The sequence below is a fragment of the Salmo trutta genome, chromosome 17 (genome assembly GCF_901001165.1).
Source record: "Salmo trutta chromosome 17, fSalTru1.1, whole genome shotgun sequence".
NCBI classification, from domain to species: domain Eukaryota; kingdom Metazoa; phylum Chordata; class Actinopteri; order Salmoniformes; family Salmonidae; genus Salmo; species Salmo trutta.
In genome coordinates this window covers 27,300,468-27,328,231 of record NC_042973.1, presented here as the reverse complement: position 1 = coordinate 27,328,231, position 27,764 = coordinate 27,300,468, and the positions used below count along the sequence as shown (strand labels likewise).

The 27,764-nt window shown below is 41.9% G+C and overlaps 1 protein-coding gene across 1 annotated transcript in view; it reads right to left on the bottom strand.

The window, feature by feature from the left end:
• The window catches only part of LOC115151978 (insulin-like growth factor 1 receptor), a 166,503-nt gene that overhangs the window by 126,146 nt on the left and 12,593 nt on the right, over nt 1-27,764 (bottom strand). The window contains exon 2 of the mRNA XM_029696368.1: nt 22,549-23,112. Within this exon, the coding sequence (XP_029552228.1) occupies nt 22,549-23,112 (564 nt within the window). The remainder of the gene's footprint in view (nt 1-22,548; nt 23,113-27,764) is intronic.

The following is a 27,764-nucleotide window of genomic DNA, read 5'->3' as shown; positions in this document are numbered from 1 at the left end:
ATTACACTATCTCTTGTATTTCATGTCAACGATTCATCGATACATATGCTATGATGCTGGTAAAGTTGTCTCGCGCACCTACAGTGCTGGTCATAAAAAAAAGCTAGCTAGCTGATGGATGCAAGCAATGTTCTTCCCCAAAAACACAGCAAAACGACATAATCTGTTTCAGGATAGCTAGGTGTCATCATCTAAAATAACCCTAATTTATAAGACAGTTCTTATTTGATGAAGCTAGCTGGCTGCTTATAACGTTAGCTTTGGGCAACAGGGTTAAGTAGGTAGCTAGCTATTTATTTTCATGAACTGAAGTTCAATTTCAATAGGTGGCAACAAGTGGCTACCTAGCTAATACTTACTCACAAGGATTCCTAAATCATTGCTAAGAATAATGAAAATGACTGCAGTTTCTACTGGTCATTGTTTTTAGGCTGGTTGTATTGATGCTAGCTAGGTACCAAGCTAAGCTAGCTACCCCAGAAGTTGCGGTCAAACAAATTATGCTTTATTACCAACGCGGTACTGTAAACACATCGTTCGTGTCCAGGGTTTTGTTGTTTGCAGACTTTTTGTGCAGCTTTTACAATGCTACTGTATCTTTTTTGACATGCAAAGACCCAAACAGCGTTACATAGTATGTATGTCGTGAAGCTAATAGCAGTGACGCTATTACTGTGTAACTCTGGTAGGAGAAAAATAGCCCACTTGGTAGTATGTACCAGTGATCGACCAGTCGGCGAAAGCCAACATCACCCACGACAGAGAACGGCTGATTGTCAAGAGCGATGAATTCCATTATATTGGATTTAATGGATTTCGCCTTTGAGTTGTCTCGCTGAAATGTTCTTTCAAATGACTGCTCGACTTGTTGACTGCTCGATCCACACACAGACATTGTGTGGGCTAGGTTAGAAATGCTGTGTTGCACGTGTAGCGCAAAACTTTACGTGGCGTCATTATGTCATGTACCTACGTTAAATAGGTTTGCACATCGGTTTTGCTTTGACATCGGTTTTTAACATCGGCGTTAAACTACATTCCGATATGTTCACCAATATACTGTGCATCCCTAAAGCAACCTTATGTAACATATGTTTTCATAATTGTTTTTAAATTCTTCAGAAACATCTTAACCACCCTCAGTGCCAGTATCAACAGCAGATCCAGTACATGGACAGATAGAGCAGTAGTTTGGTTCGGTAGACAGACAGACAGAGCAGTTACATAACTGTAACAGCTAAAACCACCAGCCTGAGATTCCAGGGGCTTTCCTCAACCGGAGCATCAGTATTATTACCACATGTAGATGGAGGGAAAAACTAAACAAAACAGCAAGATAAACCATATATCACCTAGTGAAGAGGGTGGAATGTAAAAACAAGCCTTTTAACACGTTAGTACATGCCTGGCCAAGAAACAGCGCTAACTGCAGTATATGGGAAAAACTCATGACTGGAGAGATGGGAGATGGGACCACACAGCAGAGGAGATATGATGCCATGTATCGTGACGGAAAAGACCATTCTAACTCATGTATCCACAAGAATTCACGTTTGTGCAGTCAATGTTACAATTATATCCAAAGGATCCAAGCAAGTATAACAAAAACCCTCCAAAAACATTGTTTAGCAACAAGAGGCAGCCTTGTGTAAATGAGTGTAAGTAATGTGGCCTAATAAAACATGAATGAGAATCAGAGGTGTTTACATGAACGCTGTGGGCTAGCGCTGTCATGTTTATCAGAAGACCAGAGAGAGGTGGACCCTAAAACACACTCAAGTGCAAACAAGCCTGGCTCGGTTGGTCATGTCTCAGTAATTGATGCACTAATGGGAGGGATGGGGGTTGGGGATGGTTGGGGAGAGAGTAAAGGAGGCTGGGACTTCAAAGGCCTGTTGGACACTTATCAACAAACGTGCTCTCATCAGACACAAGAGGACGGCCAGATGAAAGGAAGACTAATGCACCTTCGCTCCCACAGCTCCACTCTACTATGCTCTTTCAGCACTGGGCCTGGGGATGGGAGCCAGATAACGACATGAAATAGGGAAACAGCCCAGACAGTGTGGGGGGTTCGGTAGGACATATACCCAATAAACAACTCCATCTTGGAATGGTAGAGAGATGGCCACACATGGCATGAACAGTGTCCATCTCCATGATGTCACTTACAAATAGGCTGTTTTCCAACTATTTACCTGTAGTGATACCAGGGGTGACCTTCGGATACTTTGTGGGAATATGGAAAACGTAACAGGAAAAAGAGAGACTATCCCCTGGTGTCACCTTATATTAACCCTTACCCCCTCTTTAACCCTAAACTACAGCCTTAAAATGACAATAAGGAACACTAAATTAGTGTATAGCCGGCTGGATGAATGAGGATAGTGAGGTTCCCTAGGTGACGTGGCCTCTCCCTCGCCTCCTAACAGGCTGAGATAGAGCTGCTGTTGTTGCTGCTCCAGAGATGGTCTATATTTAACTGACACAGTAACGGCAGTCCGTCCTTCCGTCTGCTGATGAAACTGGAGTGCAGCTGTGCTGAACCTCCTCAGCCCCCCGACCTTACTACAGTAATGCAGCCAGGGGTGAGGACTGGGGTGAGGACAGGGCTGTGGACAGGGGTGAGGACTGGGGTGAGGACAGGGCTGTGGACAGGGGTGAAGACTGGGGTGAGGACAGGGCTGTGGACAGGGGTGAGGACTGGGGTGAGGACAGGGCTGTGGACAGGGGTGAGGACAGGGCTGTGGACAGGGGTGAGGACTGGGGTGAGGACAGGGGTGAGGACAGGGCTGTGGACAGGGGTGAGGACAGGGGTGAGGACTGGGGTGAGGACAGGGGTGAGGACAGGGCTGTGGACAGGGATGAGGACTGGGCTGTGGACAGGGGTGAGGACAGGGCTGTGGACAGGGGTGAGGACTGGGCTGTGGACAGGGGTGAGGAGAGGGCTGTGGACAGGGGTGAGGACTGGGGTGAGGACAGGGCTGTGGACAGGGGTAGGGGCTGGGGTGAGGACAGGGCTGTGGACAGGGGTGAGGACTGGGGTGAGGACAGGGGTGAGGACAGGGGTGAGGACAGGGGTGAGGACTGGGGTGAGGACAGGGGTGAGGACAGGGCTGTGGACAGAGGTGAGGACTGGGGTGAGGACAGGGGTGAGGGTATGGCACATAAATACACCCCAGATATAAACATATATCAAATAACATAACATCCTACAAGAATGAAGAGCATTTCCACCTCCAACAAGATCAGCCTGAAATTATATTGAAACAAACTGCAGCACTGTCTAACTCCTCTTTAAGGAGTTAGCATGCTTCAGTTCGGCTGGCAGCTACCCAAAGTTGGCTTGGCAAACCGAACGAGTGTGCTTGCATGCTCCCTTAAAAGACCTTCGCATGAAAAATAAAAAAAAACGACAATACTATTGTTTGTCCATTTTGAGATGACGTAGTCAGTATACACTTCCTCAAAATAATCAGAATTAATCGAAGATACCTCAAGAAATCTGTCATAAATGTTTATGTTTTGCTAAGGAGATCTTAGTCCCGCAATTTTGGTGCATTATTTCTCAATGAAAAAATGTACATGAAAACGAGTTGTCTCTCGTTGAATGACAACAAAGACTTTACTGACGAATCCCTACTGTTGACCAATCACCCACGAAGGGGCGTAGACTTCAGCTACCAACTTCGGCTTGCCTCAAGAAAAAAAATTGTGTGCCCAAAGACACTTAGAGTTCTCTGAACAGGAGCAACTCAGCGCATTGAAGATCACATATTTCATCCTTGGCCACCCTGGTGCTAGCAAAGCGCCAACTGGTTATAGGCGTGTTGGTCTGTTGGAGTAGCCCTTTGGGGCGTCTGGCCAAGAGGCAGCGGGCCTGCCAGGACCAGGAGAGACAGACAGGCCAAGACTGAGGGCCAGCAGCAGCAGCAGACCACAGGAGCCCCAGACACCTGAGCATATTACCCAGGGTGCTGACAACTGCTCGGGGATTACACTCAAACAGAACGAGGGACAGAGGAAAAGGAAGCACTCTCCTTCTCCTCCCAGATGGTGTCAAGATCATCCTTCGAACACCGACAATCGCAGACAGAGCACACATGAATTACAATGCTAAGATACACAGAAGCTAGATTTGATTTGAAGCTAGAAACTAAAGGACTCTGGAAGCTAGCTACCTATAAACGTTGAGTGAGCCCTATCTATATCAACAAGGCATTCTGTTCTCTCTTCACATTGAAGACTGAAAAAGCTCAGTAAAGGGTTAAAGGGGAAGTGTGGCTGTCAGAGGCATTTCAATGAGCTGAGTAACTCCGTAAGATTTCCTTTGTAATTTTATGACACCGTTTCTACTCCTCAGTGTGTACAAGCTAGCATAAGAACAAACGTTGGTGCTGCTGTCACGTTGCAGCCTGTTCACACACACACACACACATTATTATTTTGCCCCACACTTAAATTGCCCCACACTCCTAAAGTGTCTGTTTACTGCTCCTTTACCATATTGCATCATGATATAAACTCATGATGGCATTGACCAGTGATTTCTTTTACCCTTATCACATACTAGCTGTAAAGAGTAACAAAAACCCTAGCTAAAATAATAAGCAAAATTATAAAAGACATTAGAAAGGATAGACATTGGACAACAATGTTCTGGAACTGAGACATCATTGGGGTCTCAACCTTCGTCTACCTACCAGCTGATATCTCCTCACTACCCAAAGGGACTGGGTCAGGGCACAGATCCACGTAGCTCCACTGGGCATCTCAGGATGGACCCACGTGCTTTTCAGTTATCACACGTTCCACATCCACACACTGTCCCTTCAGTGCGTCTGTCATAAGCTTCTGCCTTCACATTTATGCAATGTGAGGGGCCTCATACATGAACAGAAAAGATACACATAAACAAACACACACACCATAAAGGGAGCAGGGGAAGATGCCAGCAGAGAGACGTATCTGATCCTGTTTCCCCTGAAACTAGCTATTCAACCATAGCAGAAAAATATTCTTTCTCTGCGGTATGTCAAATACAATGCCTTGCAAAAGTATTTCTACACATTTTATTGTGTTACAAAGTGGGACAAATGTATTTAATTGCCATTTTTTTCCACAATCTACACAAAATACTCTGTAATGTCAAAGTGGAAGAAACATTCTATTTAATTTTTTTAGATGATTAGAACTTAAATAACAAAAATATAGTCGTTGTGTAAGTATTCAGCTCCCTAAGTCAATACATGTTATTAACAACTTGGGCATTGATTAGAGCTGTGAGTCGTCTTGGGTAAGTCTCTAAGAGCTTTGCACACCTGGATTGTGCAATATTCTTCAATATTCTTCAATTCTTCAAACTCTGTCAAGATGTTGGGGATCATCTAGACCGCAATTTTCTAATCTTGCCAAAGATTTTCAAGCAAATTTAAGTCAAAACTGGCCACTCAGGAACATTCAATGTCTTTTTGATAAGCAACTCCTGTGTAGATTTGGCCTTGTGTTGGTTATTGTCCTTCTGCAAGGTGAATTCCTCTCCCAATCTCTGGGCTAAAGCAGACTGAAGCAGGTTTTCCTCTAGGATTTTGCCTGTGTATCCCATTTCTTTCTATCCTGAAAAACTCCCCAGTATATTTTCTGATGTCAAGCATACCCATAACAGGATGCAGCCACCAGCATGCTTGAAAATAAAGAGGCAGGTACTCAGTGATGTGTTGTGTTGGATTTGCAGCCAAACATAAGGCCTTGCATTTAGGCCAAAAAGTGTATTCATTTGCTGTGTTTTATGCAGTATTACTTTAGTGCCTTTTTGCTTACAAGATGCAAGTTTTGTATTCTGTATATTTGTATTCTTCTTTTCACTGTCATTTAGGTCATTATTGTGGAGTCACTACAATATTGTTGATCCACCTCAGTTTTCTACCATCGCAGACATTGAACTCTGTAGCTGTTTTAAATTCACCAATTTGGTAACATTACTGAGCAGATTATTTTGTCTCCTACAGTTCAGTTCAGAAGGACCTTTGTACCTTTGATGTGTCTGAGTGGTTTAATATATAATCCATAGCATAATCATTAAATTGACCAATAATTAAGAGATATTCAATGTTTGATTTGTTATTGTTACCCATCTACCAATCACTGCCCTTCTTTTTGAGGCTTTCAAAAATCTTCCTGGTCTTTGTAGTTAAATCTGTGCTTAAAATTCAATACTTGACTGTAGGACCTTACAGATGAGGGACAGAGGAAGGGTTTGTCATTCAAAAATCATGTCAACCCCTATTATTTTACACAGAGTGAGTTCATGTAAGTTATTATGTGATTTACTCCTGAACTAATTTAGGCTTGCCTAAACAAAGGGGGTGAATACTTATGCAACGACTATATTCCCCCCCAAAAAAGAATATTCCACTTTGACATTACATAGTATTTTGTGTAGATTGTTCACCAAAAATTACAATTAAATCAATTTTAATCCCACTTTGTAACACAAAATGTGAAGAAATCCAAGGGGTCTGAATACTTTTGCAAGGCACCAACATTGCACACACCCTCAATTCTGCAGGAGAGATTTGTCGGCATGAGATATTATTTTTCTAACTGTGGAATTAACTTGGGCTTTAAGAGTTTACTTGCGGGCATGACGCATTATCTCCCTGGCAATGCCAAGCCTGCCCAGCAGTGAGTAGTGGCCGCAGCGGGCAGAGAGCTCAGGCGGGCAGTCCCAGCAGCGTGGAGAGGAACAGAGCAGGGTGGCATGGCACGGCTACTCCTTTCACCTCCGTATGGAGCAGCTAGCGAGTAGCAGTGCTAACAGGCGGAGACGAGATCGGCCTCCTCCTTCCTGCCATTACAATGGGATTGAGCGGAATCTACCACGGAGCGGAGGCCCCATGGCGCTGAGAGAGGAAGTTATAGTATTCACACAGATTTATGAAAGAGTGTTGAGAGCGCCGGATGAGTCACAGCTGCCGCGCAGAGCGGCCAGAAGGCAGCAGGCAGCCCATCAGCACAGGCACTGAGTGGCTTGCACACACTGTGCGTGTGTGTGTGTGTGTGTGTGTGTGTGTGTGTGTGTGTGTGTGTGTGTGTGTGTGTGTGTGTGTGTGTGTGTGTGTGTGTGTGTGTGTGTGTGTGTCCGGAGTGGCAGCATAAGCTACACTGTCCAGCCTTTTAATGTCTTTAGAAGAGCATTGAGGACAGTATTTTGATAAAAAGTATTCACATTTTACAAATAAACAACAGATAAACAAAACATTTAAAATGACAACTTGAAAGACATTACTGTTCAAAATGCTTTGTAGTAAACTTGTTGTTGACAGAACCATGGCAGGTATGTAAGTGGTTGGGACTTACTAGTAGGGACTTCACGATTGTCCCAATACTTTGGTGTTGATACAATATGTATTGCGATTCTCACCATTCTATATCTATTGCGATTCGATACTGTGATTTTATTTGTGATCCAATGGTCCAAACAGTATGTCTGCTGCAGAGGGACGAGAGAGCCATGAGAAAACAAGTTTTGATCAGTCATGGAAATAAAAGTGTTGAGAACAAATTGGCTCCCTATTTAAAAAGGAAATGAAGAACAATCTACGAAGGAAGAATACTGAAGTTTTGGTGCAGGTACAGGTACAGCCAAGTAGCGCAAACATAATATTGCGATATTGTCAAAACGATACAAGACATCATCAAAAATAATAACCTGATATGTTACTATACTGATTTTTTTCCCTCATCACTACAAACAGTGAATGCAGTGAAACAGTATATAATATGTAAAAAAAAAATGCTTTTGGGGAGAGCTAAAAACATACTAAACAGTGAGGGAAAATAATTCCTGTCCGACCAATCACACTCGCCACTCAACCTCTATAGCTAGAAAAAGTCCAAAGGAAACCTATAAAACCAAATGTGAAGAAAAACTATTTGTAAGCAAATAGATTTTTTCCTTGCTTTCCGAGGGCTCAGGTTCTTGGGGCCGACTGAAGAGCGGCTCTGTAACAGCTAAACATATTAAGATCTCCTGCTCACATTTCTCAAGAATGACATTTATGAATGTGACCTAGATGAGAGAAAATGTGTCAGAGGCCAGAAGAGGGGCAAGGGGTGAGAGGGAGGGAAGAGCTGCATGGAATGTACTCACACACACACACACACACAACACACACACACACAACACACACAACACACACACACACACACACACACACACACACACAACACACACACACAACACACACACACACACACAACACACACACACACACACACACACACACTCTAGGGCAACAAAACCTTGTATTGTGCCCACACAAGTCTTAAACATTAATAAGCACTCTATAACATATTTGTGTTCATACAGATACAAGTTGTAGTGTCTCACTGTCGTCAAGTTGACGGTGTTGATTATATTGTCTACAGGGGGCAGTAGTGAGGGGAGAGAGGAGAGCCTCTGTCCACTGATAAAGCAGCTCTCTATGCTACCATATAACCCTATTTACAGCCTGTTGTCAGTTTGCTTGCCCCCGACCACTCTTTAAAAAGACAGTCTGAGAACACAAATAGAGGGAGGGGCTAGTATACCTTCTCTATGTATTTATTTTCAATGGCACCATGGAGTAGCAACAGGAATCAACAGTGCTCAGTCCTCTGGGGAAATAATAAAGACAAGGGCGCAGTGGCAGACACAGCAGTAGTAGACCCAGGGTTAACTGAACAGGAGGACTGTGTCTCACGTGTTGATTAATACCCCCCTTCTCGCACCTATCGGGGATAGATTCCACATGGGGAACCTTTCCTGTAATGCTTTGTTGTACTGCTCTCAGATAAACTGGTGGGTAGGGCCTTGAGGCACAACACAAACATGGTGGTTAGGCTAGCTAGCTAATGTGTGTAGTGCAGACCCAGTTTCCCATGGCTTTTCCCTCTTTCACTGTCGTGACCCATTGAGAATGCTTCAGGGCTGAGGGCAGTGGAGAAGAAGATGATGAATTTTATTATGCCGTCTTTACTGTGGGGGAGGAGGGAGTAGAGAGAGAGGGAGTGCTCATGGTGTGAGGTTGATCAACAGAGTGGCATGGCTCTGTCTTCACTGTGGCACACTGCCTGAGCAGAGCCAGGCAGGCCTGGCACAGGGAGATGGATCCAGGCAGTGAGTCACCAGCAGCAATACCGTACCCCCAGGAAAGCACAGGCCTCTCGGAGGCCAGGGCAGGCGAGGCTGCTGGAACTGGAGCCCTTCCTGCTTTCTGTCCCTCACTACGGCCCTTTGATAAGCTTCAGAGACGCCATTAAAAATTGAAAAGCCTTCCCTGCATGTCGAGGCAAAGGTCTGGGATTACGTTGGTTAAACAAAAACAAGACAACCGATCGCATAACACAGTCCACCTAACGCTGTGCACACACACAAACACATTCCCAGCGCCTGTCTCTGCCACCCCCATCATCATTCGTACTTCCATTCAGTGATCTCTTGGTTTTTCACAAACATTCTTTCTCCACCATACCACATGGCCTCTGTACATACAGGGAGTTCTGTGTGTTTCCCCTCTTTATCCTCTCAGAGCTGCAATGACTTACCCAGCAGGAATTCCTACCTTATATACTTACTTAAAGAGACAGTCACAAGCCCCTTTCCCAACTCCTGTCCAGTACACACTCTAGGTCTGCTGTAGAGGTAGGTTAAATGTATCAGATCCCACAAACTAAACATTTCATTTAAAATCCTTAACCACAATGACACCCACAGTCTGTCCTCTGTACCATAGGCCTAGTTCAGGTCAGAGCACACAGAGCAGTGATATCAAGTGTGTCTCTGGCATCCAGGGAGTAAACAGATTAAGTCTCCCAGAGCAGGAGAGAGCAGAGAGCAATGGTGCCAACTGCCAAGGCTCCTAATGATGTTCCTCTGCTGGCCGGCTGGGTTCTGTAGGGGTTCAGGGCTGGGACATGCTGTGATCAGCCCTGTGTGACCAGTCACTCCCAGTGTTGGGGGTAACCTGTTACAAAAGTGACACGTAATGTAATCGGGTGTTTTTTATGAGTAACTAGTAATTTATTGCGTTACTTTTGAAAACTGGGTAATATAATTATAGTTACTTTCTTAAGTAACGCGTGTGTTACTTTCAGAATCATATCTCTACCGGGTGCATGTTTCCAGGATCCAATCTCGACTTGCTTCCTCATTTAGTTCTCAAGCGAGAGGAGAAAGAGTGTTTGGAGAAATGTCATGACAGCTGCTGTCCATAAAAATGTATAGAGGGCGCACATCTGATCTTTGCCATTGATTACTTCTTTGATAGCAAAGCCCGCATAGAGGACTTTCCCATCTAGTGGCAAGTATGCCTATACATCTTTATGGGTCCGTGTACGTGCGGTCTAACCGGACCTGGAGATTTTGAATGATATATAAATGTATATATATAAAAAACACATATGGAATCACGTAGTAACCAAAAAAACTGTTAAACAAATCAAAAAATATTTTATATTTGAGATTCTTCAAAGTAGCCAACCTTTGCATTGATGACAGCTTTGCACACTCTTGGCATTCTCTCAACCAGCTTCATGACATAGTCACCTGGAATGCCTTTCAATTAACAGGTGTGCCTTGTTAAAAGTTAATTTGTCGAATTTCTTTCCCTCTTAATGCGTTTGAGCCAATCAGTTGTGTTGTGACAAGGTAGGGCGGGTATACAGAAGATAGCCCTATTTGGTAAAACACCAAGTCCATATTATGTCAAAAACAGCTCAAATAAGAAAAAAGAAACGACAGTCGATCTTTACTTTAAGACATGAAGGTCAGTCATGATGAAACTGGCTCTCATGAGGACCGCCACAGGAAAGGAAGACCTAGAGTTACCTCTGCTGCAGAGGATAAGTTCATTAGAGTTACAAGCCTCAGATTGCAGCCCAAATAAATGCTTCACAGGCCTTCATGGTCAAATTGCTACAAATAAACCACCACTAAAGGACACCAATAAGAAGAAGAGACTTGATTGGGCCAAGAAAAACTAGCAATGGAACATTAGACCGTTGGAAAACTGCTTTTGTCAGATGAGTCCAAATTTGAGATTTTTGGTTCCAACTGCCGTGTCTTTGTGAGATGCAGAGTAGGTGAACGGATGATCTCCGCATGTGTGGTTCCCACAATGAAGCATGGAGGAGGAGGTGTGATAGTGCTTTGTTGGTGACACTGTAAGTGATTTATTTAAAATTCAAGGTACACTTAACCAGCATGGCTACCACAGCATTCTGCAGTGATACACCATCCCATCTGGTTTGTGCTTAGTGGGACTATCATTTGTTTTTCAACAGGACAATGACCCAAAACACACCTCCAGGCTGTGTAAGGGCTATTTGACCAAGAAGGAAAGTGACGGAGTGCTGCATCAGATGACCTGGCCTCCACAATCACCCGACCTCAACCCAATTGAGATGGTTTGGGATGAGTTGGACTGCAGAGCGAAGGAAAAGCAGCCAACAAATACTCAGCATATGTGGGAACTCCTTCAAGACTGTTGGAGAAGCATTCCTCATGAAGATGGTTGAGAGAATGCCAAGAGTGTGCAAAGCTGTCATCAAGGCAAATGGTGCTACTTTGAAGAATCTAAAATATAATATATTTTGATTTGTTTAACACTTTTTTGGTTAATACGTTTGACTGGTACAGTATGGCTAATTAAGCAGCACATATGATTGTGCAGCACTTCTTGACTAGCACAGGAAAGCAGCACCACATATGGAAGGAGAAGCTAGTGATCAAAACTGAGTTAGTAAGTAGCCTATCGTTGATAGTGTGTGCTGCACGCCTCACTGCCTCAGACAGTCAAAAAGGTGAGGTTTGAGATTTATTTAATGAAAGTAATGCAAAGTAATATAACGAGTAATATAAGGCATTCCTTTCCATACAAAGTGATATTGTAAATTAACGCATTACTTTGGTTAAATGAGTAATATATACATTTTTCAACACTAGTCACTAGGGGAGGCAGGTAGCCTGGTGGGTAGGAGCTTTGGGCCAGTAAACTAAAGGTTTTTGGATCACATCCCTGAGCTAACAAGATAAAAATATTTAGTTCTGCCCCTGAGCAAGGCAGTTAACCCACTGTTCCACGGGCGCCACTGACATGGATGTTGATTAAGGCAACCCCCACACCTCTCTGATTCAGAGATGCGGAAGACATTTCAGTTGAATGCATTCAGTTGTACAATTGACTAGGTATTTCCCTTTCCAACCTTGACCCTAACACTGACACAACACTAGTTGAGTTAATACCACAATTACTCTTACAGACCCACCCTCATATCAACTCACACAAAGACCCTTTATTAACACAAGTGCCAAAAAGCTGACACCGTTTTTATTTTACTACAATGTAGACTGAGGAAAACACAAAACCAGTCTTGCAAGGTGCTGACTAACGGGGCATAGTAGAAACGTGTAGACACACATGCAGAGATGATTTATCACAAATCACAAACCAGCTGCCTTGGACAGTTGACACATTTGGAGCAAAGTAAAAGATACAAACCAACAGGGTGTTATCAGGTGTTATATGTAAGTCAAGGCCCAGATGTAAGAAACCAGACACCAGAGTTTCATTGAAGCTTAGCATATTGTACGTAAATATTCAAACACGTTCAAGGGAAAAGTTAGCTATGTGAGGTCAGACGAGGATGAGTGTCTGTTACTCTGTTAAGGAGTATTTATACCCTATGGAGACGGAAGTATTGGGGCGTAGCGCAGTGTAGCAATCTCGTTTTTCGTGACAAAAGGGGTGGCTACTTGTAGTACGTGCAAACATTCTATGTACTCTTGTGTGCCATTAAATTTGGAACGCACCGTATAATTGTTTGCGCAGCCGTGGAGGCAGTTGTTGTGTAGGCAATGACGCTGTATTTTACCACCAACTCGCTTGGTTCCCTGAGCTGATCTATATAGGCTATGCATCAAAGTAGCCTATTTTTCATTGATAACCAAATATAATCTCAGTGACTGTTCAAACAATAAACCAAAAAACATTGTAGCCTCATTAGAATCCCCCCAAAAGGTATTTTGTTTAAAAGTGATAACTTGTGATTCTAGGCTATTTTGAAACTGTAAAATCAGCTGCCATTAGATTTTTTTCTCTGTGACCAGTCATTCCAACCTTGGCCCTAACACTGACACAACAACACTAGTTGAGATAATACCACAGTTACTCCTAAAGACCCACCCTCATATCAACTCACACAAAGACCCTTTATTAACCTTCTCATCAAACGAGGAAAGGCAAGTGCCTAGTTTTACTACTACGTAGACTGAGGAAAACACACAACCAGTCTTGCAAGATGCAGACTAACGGGGCATAGTAGAAACGTGTAGACACAGATGATTTATCACAAATCACAAACCAGCTGCCTTGGACAGTTGACACATTTGAAAAAAAGTGAATAAGAGCGTCTGCTAAATGACTAAAATGTAAATGTAAATGTGTTATAACCTGGGTAGTTTGCGCCCTGAATGCTGATTGGCTGACAGCCTTGGTATATGAGACCGTATACCACGGGTATGACAAAACATGTATTTTTACAGCTCTAATTACTTAGGAAACCAATTTATAATAGCAACAAGGCACCTCCAGGGTTTGTGGTATATTGTCAATATACCACGGCTAAGGGCTGTGTCCAGGCACTCCACGTTGCGTCGTGCTAATGAATAGTCCTTATATACCACACCTCCTCGGGCATTATTGCTTAATAATATGTAAGTCAAGGGCAGTGTGGTTAAGAAACCAGACAACAGAGTTTCATTGGAGCTGAGTTATTCTTAAGTAATTATTCAAACACAAATATGCTAGATATGTGAGGTCAGACGAGGAGTGTCTGTTACTGTTACTCAGTCATTTTCTCCAGAGCTGCGTGGTGTGACCTGCCCTTATAGAACAAGGCTGGTTGGGACTAGGGCTGCGGCAGTCACAAAATTTAATCAGCCAGTGATTGTCAAGCAAATAACTGTCGGTCTCACGGTAATTGACAGTTAATTAACATAAACACATTTAGCATCTCCTGGCTTCCACTGATGCAGACCTTTGGAACATTTACATTTTTAAAAGTATAATAAATCCATGTACACCTTCACCTTCACAATAAATCCATTATTTATTTTAGACAGGTCTAAAGAAGCATGATATGAAGAAAATGTATTATATTTCTATGAAGAAAATGTATTCTATTTCAGAAGAAAAGAATAGCATACTCTGGAGTTAGGTCCTGATGTGGCTATGCTAAATGGCTGTGGACTACACTAGTTCATTTAGCAGACAAGATTTTCTTATAATTCTGTGGCATTATTTAATTTTACAGTATGAAGAATACAATATGTTATGATTTTTAATACATTCTAAGGCTGCATGATGAGACTCTAATGATGATTTGAAAAAAGTCGCTTGAAAGGTATGAGCTCTGCTTTGTTTCTTGTGCAGGCTTCCCCTTTGTGGCCGTAATGCACCCTAAAAAATCCATGTCTTTTGCGGCCTGGAATGCTGCGTTGTGCCCTTCTCCCCGAGTGCTGCGCAATCTGAAGCGCCTCTCACTCACATGGCTCTCGTCACGTGATCGGTGCTTTCTCACAGGCTACAAGTGAAGGCAGACACATCGAGGATGAAACTGTGCGCGTCCTTATCCAATTCCCAGGTGCATATTGAAGATATTGGAAGAACTGTTCACATTTACTTTTCGTCAGCCATGAACAGCAAAAGTACTAGCCTATGTCAATCTACTATCCCCCATAGTACAAAAGTCAACCTATTTTATCCTGTGTGCAAAATAAATATCCCAAACATAGTCTGGGGCAGTTGTGGGGTGCAATAAATCCAAAATGAATACAACCACTGGCATAAAAAAAACATGTTTTATGCAATGTGGCTAACGCAAATGTTGATAAACTATTTGGCTATTTTTTTCACATTATAAGCACAGCAATCCACACATGGCAGTAGGCTATACTGCCCTACCAAGCAAAAAGGCAGTAACTGCTCATAGCGTGGAACTGAGAAATATGGCTTTTATTTAGCTTGGTTTCACAGTAACTTTATGCAGTTACTGCTAACATGACCCCCATTTTCTCCAAAACACAATAGAGGCAGGATACTTGTCCACATGATTAAGCATGTATTTAATGTAGCAAAAATGACATTAACTCATTATTCGACCAAATTAGCAGTTACTGCCTTTTTGCTTGTTAGGGCAGTATAACCACGAATGTTCCATGAGTGGGACAACACCAATTTCAAAAGTGACAGCAAATGCGATTAAGCGTGTAATGCTTTTATTATAAAGGTGCATTTTTATGGTGAAAATTATCTTCCTCAAACTTGAAACTCACACGCTGCTTATATATGCCAGTTAGGCTCTACACCCCTTGTAAAGCGGATTAACGTGCTTAATTTTAAGAAGTTATTTGCCCACTTTAGTTGTGGTACAAACCTTATCAAAACATATAGGCCTATGGGCTAGTCTACATGAGGTGTGTGACTATGATTTCAAAAAGTCGCAAAAAAAATGTTGTTTCTTATGCTGGGCATCATTCACAAGTGACAATATATAAGTATATATATATATATATATATATATATATATATATATATATATATATATATATAGTGATAGGCTAATATTGTCATCCATCAGACTATTCTGGATTTAATATTTTCTTTACACATACTAAATAATATATGTGTGAAATTTGTTATGAGTTTGAATGGACCATTATCATGCACCTCTCAAAAAATGCACTTAAATACCAAATGAAAGATGCTTTTCCTGTTGTTCATTTTCATGCCAGCCAGGTAGGCTATACTCCTGTTGTAAAGATAAACAATGTGCTTAATATTAGGAAAGTTTAGAAATAAATATAGTAGGCCTAGTCTATAGAAAGCTGATGGGAACCTCCTCCTTTTAGTAGAGGCCATCACTCTGTTTTCTCGCGCAATTGCATAGCCTATAGAAATGTTGCGTAACATGAACTCATGGGCTCTCATGAAGTGTTTTATTATATTTCCGATTACATTTGCATTGTTGTCAGAGTGATTAGAGGGACAATAGAGTGCTGAGAACCAGGCAGTTAGCAAGTTTGATAGGCTACTAATGACCATCAGCAGCATCAGAGTTTGGAGAAGCCTAATTACTGTGATTAAACGGTCACGTAGAATTTGACTGCATTCATGACTCGTGACCGCCGGTGTGGCGGTAATACGGTCACCGCAACAGCTCTAGTTGGGACAGCCTGCCTGCCTGCCTGTATGCTGCCTATCAACCAGCCTCTCTCTCTCCCGTTGGCTGGCTTTGCTCCCTTCTCCTCTGGGGGAGGAAGACATGCCTGTCTGGAACAGAGCGACCTGAGGGGACCATTTGAAGCAGGCCAGAGAGCATGCTCAGTCACAAGACCCAAAAACACACACCGACAACACGCAATGTCACAGGGCCATGGCCAGCCAAACCACTCAACTTCACTGCATGGCGGCTGGGGTGTGTAAACAGTCAAGAGATATCGCACAGTCAAAGCTGTTAACAGCCTCTGATAAGGCTGGTGGAAGAGAGAAGAGAAATTACTGGTAAAACTATCAAGAAGAGCAATAAAAGAAGACGTCCGGACCAAACTTGATGAAGGGAAGGAGAAAGGGAAGGAGGGAGGGAAGGAGGGAAAGGGGGAACATTGGAGGAGGAGGGAGCTGGGCTGTGTTATGCCTCCTCCGGGGTGTTAGTGAGAGCCTGCCATTGTGCTTGTGCACTTGACATTTCTGTGACATTTTTCCCTCAACCCCCTCCTCATATAAGCCCTCCGTTAGCGCCTCGCCACACACCGCAGCCTGCTACTAAAGAGAACTCAGTAATCTCCACGGCCCGGCTCTGCCTTATCCCAGACAAAGAGCCAAATACCAGCCAGGTAACCCTATCCTATCCTACCCACGCCCAGCCATAGAGCCAGGAATTAACCTGTCATGTGTTGCTATTTTCATGCGCATCTCTGAGGCTATCTGTTCCTTTTAATCTAACATTATGCAGGTTGGTGTTTAAATCTGTACACAGTGTGTATATACAAGCAGGCAAGGCAAGTATAGAGTAAAGGCCTGTTTGACCTGACAAACAATAGTGCTCCAAAAAACATCCGCCGGAGGCTAAACTAGTCCTACTAGCAAAAAGCATCTCCTAGTCACGTACTGTAATTAAAGAGAGGCATTCAGAGTAGAGGACTGGTCTGGATTGACTAGGAAACCACTGCACTGCATGCCCTTGAAGAAACATCTGTACTGGAGAAAAACAAGGCAATTATGCAGAGGGGTGGAGACAAGTGGAATATCCGCCCTTCAGTGAGAGCCAGAGAAAGTCTCATCTCTACTAGACTCAGAGTCTTGACCATTGTATGGGTGAGACTTGAGCCTACAAATCTAGCAGTACTACCACTAAACCACAATCACACACCCTCTAAATGAGCCATTCTATCGTGATATCACAACGCAGTCTATCTCTGATAGCCTTTATCTTCAGAGTTGAGACCTCAAAGCTCAGAGGATTTATCCTACTTTAAGGTGGGAGAGCGGATCTGTGGGAGCTGATCAAAAATGCCCTTTGTCTACTTTCTGTTACAAATCTTATGAAAAACAAAGATGTTGGCCCCTAACATTGGTTCCAACCAACATCAGATAAAGAACAAGCAAATCTTTGTACATCAGTGAAGTTCGTTCCGCATAGGCAAAAACTGGTTGCATCAACGTTGTTTCCATGTTATTTCAACCAAAAATGAAATCTGATGATGCTGAATCAATGTGTAAAACTGATTGGATTTGCAAAAAGTCATCAACGTAAGGGAATTTTGTATTTTCTGTTGACATCTCCAGCAAACGTAAATCAAAGCTAGATGTTAAAATGATGTCTGTGCCCAGTGGAAGGTCACTTAAGTACAGTTGAAGTCGGAAGTTTACATACACCTTAGCCAAATACATTTAAACTCAGTTTTTCACAATTCCTGACATTTAATCCTAGTAACAATTCCCTGTCTTAGGTCAGTTAGGATCACCACTTTATTTTAAGAATGTGAAAAGTCAGAATAATAGTAGAGAGTATGATTTATTTCAGCGTTTATTTATTTCATCACATTCCCAGTGGGTCAGAAGTTTACATACACTCAATTAGTATTTGGTAGCATTGCCTTTAACTTCATTAGCATACCGGTTATTGTTCAGAATTTTGGATGACTGACGTGCCAAAAGTAAACTGCCTGTTACTCAGGCCCAAAAGCTAGGATATGCATATACTTGGTAGCATTGGATAGAAAACACTCTGAAGTTACTAAAACTGTTAAAATAATGTCTGTGAGTATAACAGAACTGATATGGCAGGTGAAACCTGAGGAAAATCCATCCGGAAATTTTCTTTTTGAGGTCACAGGCCATTTCAATGTCAGCCTATGGGAAATACAAATAGATAGGACCCAGATTGCAGTTCCTATGGCTTCCACTTGTTTTTTGAAAAATTAGCAAGCATTTGTAGATTTTACAAGGTGTCTCTCATTAGAAAAGTAGTCTTGTTGGTGAGTGAATGAGGTGCGCGCTCTTCGTTATTTATCTTCCCTGCTGAACATACTACTCTCCGTCTTAAATATTATAGTTTATTTAGATATTAGAGTACCTGAGGATTAATTAGAAACATCGTTTGACTTGTTTGGACGAACTTTACCGATAACTTTTTGGATTCGTTTGTATGCATGTTGAACGAGTGGATTACTGAGATCATTGGCGCCAACTAAACATACTTTTTTGGATATAAAGAAGGACTTTATCTAACAAAATGACTATTCATTGTGTAGCTGGGACCCTTGGGATTGCAAACAGAGGAAGATCTTCAAAGGTAAGTGATTTATGTAATCACTATTTGTGATTTTCTAACGCCTGTGCTGGTTGAAAAATTATTTTGATGTGGGGCGTTGTCCTCAGATAATCGCATGGTATGCTTTCGCCGTAAAGCCTTTTTGAAATCTGACAATGCGGTTGGATTAACAAAAAGTTAAGCTTTTAAATGATTTATTACACTTGTATTTTCATGAATGTTTAATATTACGATTTTTGTATTTTGAATTTCGCGCTCTGCAATTTCACCGGATGTTGTCGTAGGTGTCCCGCTAGCGGTTCATGTGCCCAAACAGGTATTAAATTGTTTAACTTTGGTCAAACGTTTCGGGTAGCCTTCCAAAAGCTTCCCACAATAAGTTGGGTGAACTTTGGCCCATTCCTCCTGACAGAGCTGGTGTAACTGAGTCAGGTTTGTAGGCCTCCTTGCTCGCACACGCTTTCTTAGTTCTGCCCACAAATTTCTATGGGATTGAGGTCAGGGCGTTGTGATGGCCACTCTAATACCTTGACTTTGTTGTCCTTAAGCCATTTTGCCACAACTTTGGAAGTATGCTTGGGGTCCTTGTCCATTTAGAAGACCCATTTGCGACCAAGCTTGAACTTCCTGACTGATGTCTTGAGATGTTGCTTCAATATATCCACATAATTTTCCTTCCTCATGATGCCATCTATTTTGTGAAGTGCACCAGTCCCTCCTGCAGCAAAGCACCCCCACAACATGATGCTGCCACGGTTGGGATGGTGTTCTTTGGCTTGCAAGCCTCCCTTTTTTCTTCCAAACATAACAATGGTCATTATGGCCAAACAGTTCTATTTTTGTTTCATCAGACCAGAGGACATTTCTCCAAAAAGTATGATCTTTGTCCCCATGCGCAGTTGCAAACCGTAGTCTGGCTTTTTTATGGCAGTTTTGGAGCAGTGACTTCTTCCTTGCTGAGCGGCCTTTCAGGTTATGCCGATATAGGACTCGTTTTACTGTGGATATAGATACTTTTGTACCGGCATCTTCACAAGGTTGTTTGCTGTTGTTCTGGGATTGATTTGCACTTTTGGCACCAAAGTATGTTCATCTCTAGGAGACAGAACGCGTCTCCTTCCTGAGCGGTATGACGGCTGCGTGGTCCCATGGTGTTTATACTTGCGCACAATTGTTTGTACAGATGAACGTGGTACCTTCAGGTGTTTGGAAATTAATCCCAAGGATGAACCAGACATGTGGAGGTCTACAATTCTTTTCTGAGGTCTTGGCTGATTTATTTTGATTTTCCCATGCTGTCAAGGAAAGGTAGGCCTTGAAATACATCCACAGGTAGACCTCCAATTGACTCAAATGATGTCAATTAGCCTATCAGAAGCTTCTAAAGCCATGACATAATTTTCTGGAATTTTCCAAGCTGTTTAAAGGCTTAAAGGCACAGTCAACTTAGTTTATGTAAACTTCAGACCCAATGGAATTGTGATACAGTGAATTATAAGTGAAATAATCTGTCTGTAAACAATTGTTGGAAAAATTACTTGTGTCATGCACAAAGTAGATGTCCTAACCGACTTGCCAAAACGAGTTTGTTAACAAGACATTTGTGGAGTGGTTGAAAAATGAGTTTTAATGACTCCAACCTAAGTGTATGTAAACTTCCGACTTCAACTGTATGTCCATCACGGCCAGTCCAGACTGTCTATAATGCAACATACAGTTAGCTACACCAGAGGCCCTACAAATACCTTCAACATCCTGATTAATTTAATTCTGCATTCAAAGAACAATAATCACAACAATAAAGACAATTCCTTGTTTATAGAAACATAAATGGTCACTAAGGAAGTCGCTAGAGGTTGATTTCCTCTATTTGTTTTCTGTGTCTGAAGGGAAGGGGAGATGTTTAGAACTACCAGTTATCCATGGGAGCTGTAGACAGGTCTTCAAAAGGCCGGGGCTGGGAGGACATTTTCCCACCATTATTCCATGTTGATGAGTGAAAAGGGGAGCAGACAGGCAGGCAGGAGGAGTAGGAGCCTAGAAGCCCTGTTTTCATCCCAACCTTTTTGGAGTCAAGGTCGACCTCATCTCCTTCACCTGTCAAATTTATCTGAACCCCTTTGATTTGGACCTGGGAGATTCGGCAGAAACTGTCCACACAGAGAGACACTCTAAACAGGCTTTAAACAGGCACCGTCTCACTCAAGCTCTCACTAATAGTCTAGACAAAACAAATAAATACGTTATGGTGGGAGTCTGGTTGGTCAATGCTGTCACCCTCTCAACCACACATCAACATCAACAACAACACCCACTATGAGTAGGGAAGACAACAAAACTACTTTCTACACTATGCCTTTCCCTTAAAGATGGAATCCGCATTAGGGGGAACAGCACCACTGTTCGCCCGGTGTCTTTGTTATTGTTTTTGTTTTGTTGATGAAAAGAAAGAAGAGCATTGCAGTGCATATTTTGCTGTCCTATCGTGTGTGCAATGATGAGAAAAAACTGTGTTTGTTGTTTGCAGAAACATCTTTCTTGTTGCAATATCCCAAACAGGCGTGTCAGTTTCACCAATTAAGGAGTCCAGTCCTAAATAAGTAAATTGTTAGCTGTTAAAGTCTTACAACCAGACATTAATTGTATGTATTTACTTAATTAAAATGTTATATCTGTGAGTAACAGACAGATATACATCTTAATAATATTTTAAATTAAATTTAAAAAAATGTATTTAACAAGGTAGGCAAGTTGAGAACAAGTTCTCATTTACAATTGTGACCTGGCCAAGATAAAGCAAAGCAGTTCGACACATACAACAACACAGTTGTTACACATGGAGTAAACAAACATACAGTCAATAATACAGTAGAAAAACAAGTCTGTATACAATGTGTGCAAATGAGGTGAGATAAGGGAGGTAAGGCAATAAATAGGCCATGGTGGCGAAGTAAATACAATATAGCAATTAAACACTGGAATGGTAGATGTGCAGTAGATGAATGTGCAAAGTAGAAATACTGGGCTACCTGAAACATATCCTTCATTTTTCATAGCCTATAAATACTTGTGCTGTAGTGTGGTGTGTCATAACTTATTCATCACATCAGGTAAGATATAGTAAATATTGACCTGATATGGTCCAGACAGGAAGAGCAAAAGTAACCTCAACTGAGCATGTATTTAATACCAAGAGCTGTATAATGCACCCATCCTTAGTTCTGTCAGCAACTAGGTTGATCTAAAGAAAAGGCCTCCATAATAAATGGAAAGGAAAGGTTTTAACTGGACAAGGGACAATCCTTCTCCCTGCTGAATATGAAGGGAAAACACTGCATAGATTCATGGGATTTGTTCACTGGGGAAGAAATGCACAATTTGAGAATGTTTGCGAGACTGGAACCCACCTACCTATGTCAGAGACCTATGCAAAAGGCTTGCATCACAAGTGGGATAGACAAACACTGACAAATACCCCAGGTATTTGGGAAATAATCTACCTTAAAACCTTAAAAAAACAACAAACAAATCTCCTTTTCTGCAGGTGTAAACAAAGATCGTAAAAAAAAATAGCTAGAAATAAACAGGAGCTCTGTGGACAGGCTGTCCTCTGTGACCCTGACTGGGTCTCTGCTGCCCACACTGTAAAGAGAAAAGCTCAGAGCTCCTTACCTTTCTGGCAGTGGTTGGATGTCCAACAGCGAGAGTTAAAGTTGCCGTTAAAGCTGGTCTTGATGCACTGAGCGTTGTCCTCCGTGATGCCTGGACACACATCACCACACTCCTTGGATTGCTTGTTCCCCGCGATAAAGTTGTTGAACTCAGCGTCCATGATGAGAGACCAGTCCACAGAGTCCAGGTAGCAGAGCTCCGGGTTCTTCTCGATCCGGATGGCCCCTCGCGTGATGTTCCTCAGGTTGTACAGGCCGATGTCCTTCAGACTGGTCATCTCAAAGATAACCAGGGCATAGTTGTAGAAGAGGTTGCGTCCATGGATGACGTTGAGGTTGGGGAAGAGCGTGCTGAGGCTGTCCAGGCCGGACACACGGAACAGGAGCAGGTAGTCGGTGATGACGGTCAGCTTGGGGAAGCTGAGGGAGCGGAAGAGCTCCTGGTTGAGGTTGTTGGTCTTGTCTCCGATGAGGAGGATCTGCAGGAAGCCCTCCACCACCGTGCAGTTCTCCAGACGCTTGAACTCACTGATGTCATTACGTATGTCAATACTTGGACCACAGACTGGAGGAGAGAGAAAGGGAAAGAAAAATCACACATTACATAATTATTACACATCTTACTTTATAATTTTAAAACACAGTATTTGTTTTTCCTTTATTCAATGTACCTAAATAAAATGTACCCTTTAATTTGATTTTAGAATTTATTTATCAATTTGTCTGCATACCTATTCACTGTGTTAATCTCTTTACCATGCCTATGATGTAAATCCAATTTCAAGTATTTTCAGGTAGTGACCTGGCTTAAAGGTTCACTGTAGCCAGTCCCAGACATACTGTAAGATGACGGCACCAAAATAACAAGCACAGCAGCCATTAATAGGATGTAATCTAATCTTCTTGAGATCATCTCTGAAAATATCTGGACTTGATAGTGCTTAAAACAGGATGTCTTATGTTATGTTGTTCTCTTCATGTACAAAAGTTTATTTTTGCTTTCGTTTTATGGATATAACTATTCATTTTACTGTGACAAAAGAGAGAGACAAACAGACAGGGTCATCTGAGGTGAGTGTGCTCTTCATTCTGAGCAGGCGTAGGAAGTTCTCTCTCAATGACAAGGGTCAACATTTTGAGATTCTCTTGCTATATATTTTGGTAAGATCTGGGATCCTAGGTTCCTCTCCTTTACTGGGATAACCCATGTTTAAAAAGATCCCATCCATCTTAGCTCAGCACACAGAAAGCAACACACGAAACCAAAGTGCCCGAAGTTGACTATCTCTCCCATACACACACACTCATACACACAGACACCTTGATCAATTATTCATTAATGACAATCATCTCTGCTTTTAATTGTGTCTGTCAATTACTCCAAGTGGGAATGGATACAAGCATACATAATGGGATATCACCACTGAAAGACTGCTATGATAATAAACCATATAAAACCCAGTCCCTGTTTATCTAAGTGTTTCATGGATAACACTAAATGTACTGTCAGAATGTAAACAAAAATATTAGTCCCACATCTACCTGTATTGGCTGTTGCTTGGCCCCTGTCTCCCTATAAACCCAAGCTAATCCTTTCACTGTAACACTTGGAGCAAGCCATCTCCTCTGGGTCTATTGACACGTACAGTATGTAATGATGTAATAATGATTTCTTCTAACAGTCCATTCACACCAGGGAAGCAGAGCTACATTATAGCCATGACATACCATGGAATGTGTTAAGATTCTCAGGACTGTAGTACAAAGGCAAAACAAAACAAGCAGTATTAACATATGCCCTTTCACAATAGGAGGGAGACCTGCTACACTCATTACCAACTCCCTGTCCAAGGCAGGTATTGGTCAAGGCAGGTATTGGTCAAGGCAGTAATGTGCGATATAAAAAAATATATATATATATTTTTTTTTTAAACACTACAAAAAAAACATAGAAAACCCAACAGATCTACAAGAGGTTTGAAATGCTACTTGGAAGGTGAAGTAATCAGTAGAAGAAATGTCTTGACATATGAGCTCCTTTGGCTAAACCTGTAATGTTCTTACAGAGGCTTAGGACACCCTCTCAATGAGTGACAGCGTCACAGGGCCTGTGCAGTGACAAATAGTCCTGTTTTAAACCGCCCGGCCCTGATCCATGTCAACACACCATTTAATTGACGCTATGTTTTCTGCTAATTTCCGCAAAGTTGAACAATGAGCTAAACTGTATCTAACTTCACAACAATGACCATAACAAAAGCTTCCCAGTTGAATCATGTTGATCTACTGCTACTTAGATTTGAATTTTATTGAAATTGAATGGAAGCCAAAAGATGCCATCTCTACTTCCATATGAATGACATCCATAGAACACATACTGCACCATCGGCCAAACATTTACTCAAATTATTTCTAGCAGTAGGCTAGCCTAAAAGAGATTCAACTTCAGTAATGACAAAATATCCTGCTTGAAGTTCCTTTTTCAATCTATCCTGCCAAAAATAGTGAGCACATTGTTTATCAGGATGAATGGACTTTATTTTCTCCTGTCAGTGTGGTAGACTTTTTTCAAATTTAGAACGGAAATGATTACTCCCGTTGAAAATAGTATTTGCTTTCTCCTATCGACACTAAAGCTCTGGGGATCCACTTCTGAGCCATCAAGTTGCATGTCCTCTTTGTTTCATTGACAATTTTTCTGCTCCTCGACCAGCCAGAGAGAGGGGAGGAGGGGTGGAGCAACTCAAACACAAAGACTAATTTGTTTGTTAAGTAAAGAGAAACTCTTGGCCTCACTTCCTGTTGGAGGCATTAATAGAATCAGGGGGAGTCTGTTGGGGAAGAGACAGGAGCAGGGGCAGTGGTGGATATTGTGGCAATGGAGGAGATAGGGTTTCTGCCAGGCAAGACTATCTGAGGCCTTGCTATTGGTGTAAAACCCGTCGGTGATAAAAGGAGAAGGTGAATTAAATTAGAAGTATTTTGTAACGCTATTGTTGCAATTACATCTGCATTGCTTGCTCTTTGGGGTATTAAGCTCAGTTTCTGTATAAGCACTTTGTGAAAACTGCTGATGTAAAAATGGCTTTATAAATACATTTGATTGATTGATTGATTGATTGATTGATTGACAAAAGACCACACTAGCAGAATGTCTGATAGTACTAGTAAACCTGTGACACTCCTCCACCTGAACATGTCGCGACATCTCTGTTCTCAAACCAACAAAACACCACATCCTCCTCTCCCACATAATGCCAACAAAGGGGGAAAGAGAGAGCAGGAGAAAGAGACTCCTACCTCCCTCCTTTCTCACCCACTTGTTATAGTCATTAACTGTGTTAAGCACCAGGAATTCCAATAATTTCCTTGGAAAAGGCTTGAGAATATCTGCCTGAAAGAGAAGCCATCGGAGATCTGTGCATCCTGCTAAGCCTGATCCATATGTTGTGATGGGCTATCACTTAATAAGCAATAAAGGTGAATTATGGTGCATTACACTGACATCCCTTTTGACTGTATTTTATATCTAAAACAATCTTCATATTTGTCCAAATTCATTTGAACAGAGAGTATGGGGGAAATTAATAAAATGCCAACCATGACAGGAGTAATTTCCTATTGTTGTGTAACAGCTGTGTCTGGCCACTGTCCTCACAGTGGGATAAGCACACATAGAATAAAGTGCTTCTTCCTGTCCCTTTGCGCTGTTCACACTGCTGAGTAAACACACATATCTCCTGCGTGTAATGGAATCCAGCGGCTCATGGTTATGATTGATAACCTTGCCCTGACCTTCCACACATAGTCATACACACACAAACAAACACACACACAGGTGACCCTGTGAAAGAGTGAAATCAAGACATGGCCATTGCGCAGCATATTGTTATCCTCAAACAAAGTAAAAATCCAAGGGTAGTAAACCACTTGACTATCACAATATATCAGCCACAATCTTTTAACAGATAAAAAAATGCACATTCTGCGTTAACTGAACTTTCACGGTTAAGCTGCGTCCCATAACAGGAGAGGAAGTCAGTCCCAACTCAAGATCAGTATCTGTTTATCAGAGGTTACTGAAACCATTTAAAAGACCAGTATGAGACCATTTTTGGAATGGGATTAATTGTATATTTTCCCACTGTAAACTCCAGAAAAGTTGTTATGAGGAGGAAGTATTTTCTTGGTTCTGAAATGTAATGTAATGTGATGGGGGAAAAAACACTGGGGCTGGACCTTGTTGAATTTACTCACCCACAAGTTCCTGTCCATCAGAACCCATTATGCTATCCTGTACACTTTTCAGTTCTAGTCTATTTTTCACATAGTTTGTTTTTCTCAGATATGCAGACTAGAGGTCGGCTGATTAATTGGAATGGCTGATTAATTTGGGCCGATTTGAAGTTTTCATAACAATCGGTAATCAGCATTTTTGGGCACCGATTATGGCCGATTACATTGCACTACACGAGGAGACTGCGTGGCAGGCTGACTACCTGTTATGCGAGTGCAGCAAGGAGCCAAGGTAAGTTGCTAGCTAACATTAAACTTATCTTATAAAAAACAATCAATCTTAACATAATCACTAGTTAACTACACATGGTTGATGATATTACTAGTTCATCTAGCTTGTCCTGCGTTGCGTATAATCGATGCGGTGCCTGTTAATTTATCATTGAATCACAGCCTACTTCGCCAAACGGGTGATGATTTAACAAGCGCATTTGCGAAAAAGCACTGCTGTTGTACCAATGTGTACCTAACCATAAACATCAATGCCTTTCTTAAAATCAATACACAAGTATATTTTTTAAACCTGCATATTTAGTTAATATTGCCTGCTAACATGAATTTCTTTTAACTAGGGAAATTGTCACTTCTCTTGCGTTCTGTGCAAGCAGAGTCAGGGTATATGCAGCAGTTTGGGCTGCCTGGCTAATTGCGAACTGTCTGAAGACCATTTCTTCCTAACAAAGACCGGAATTAATTTGCCAGAATTATATATAATTATGACATAACATTGAAGGTTGTGCAATGTAACAGCAATATTTACACTTAGGGATGCCACCCGTTAGATGAAATACGGAACGGTTCCATATTTCACTGAAAGAATAAACGTTTTGTTTTCGAAATGATCGTTTCCGGATTTGACCATATTAATCATCTAAGGCTCGTCTTTCTGTCTGTTATTATATTATAATTAAGTATATAATT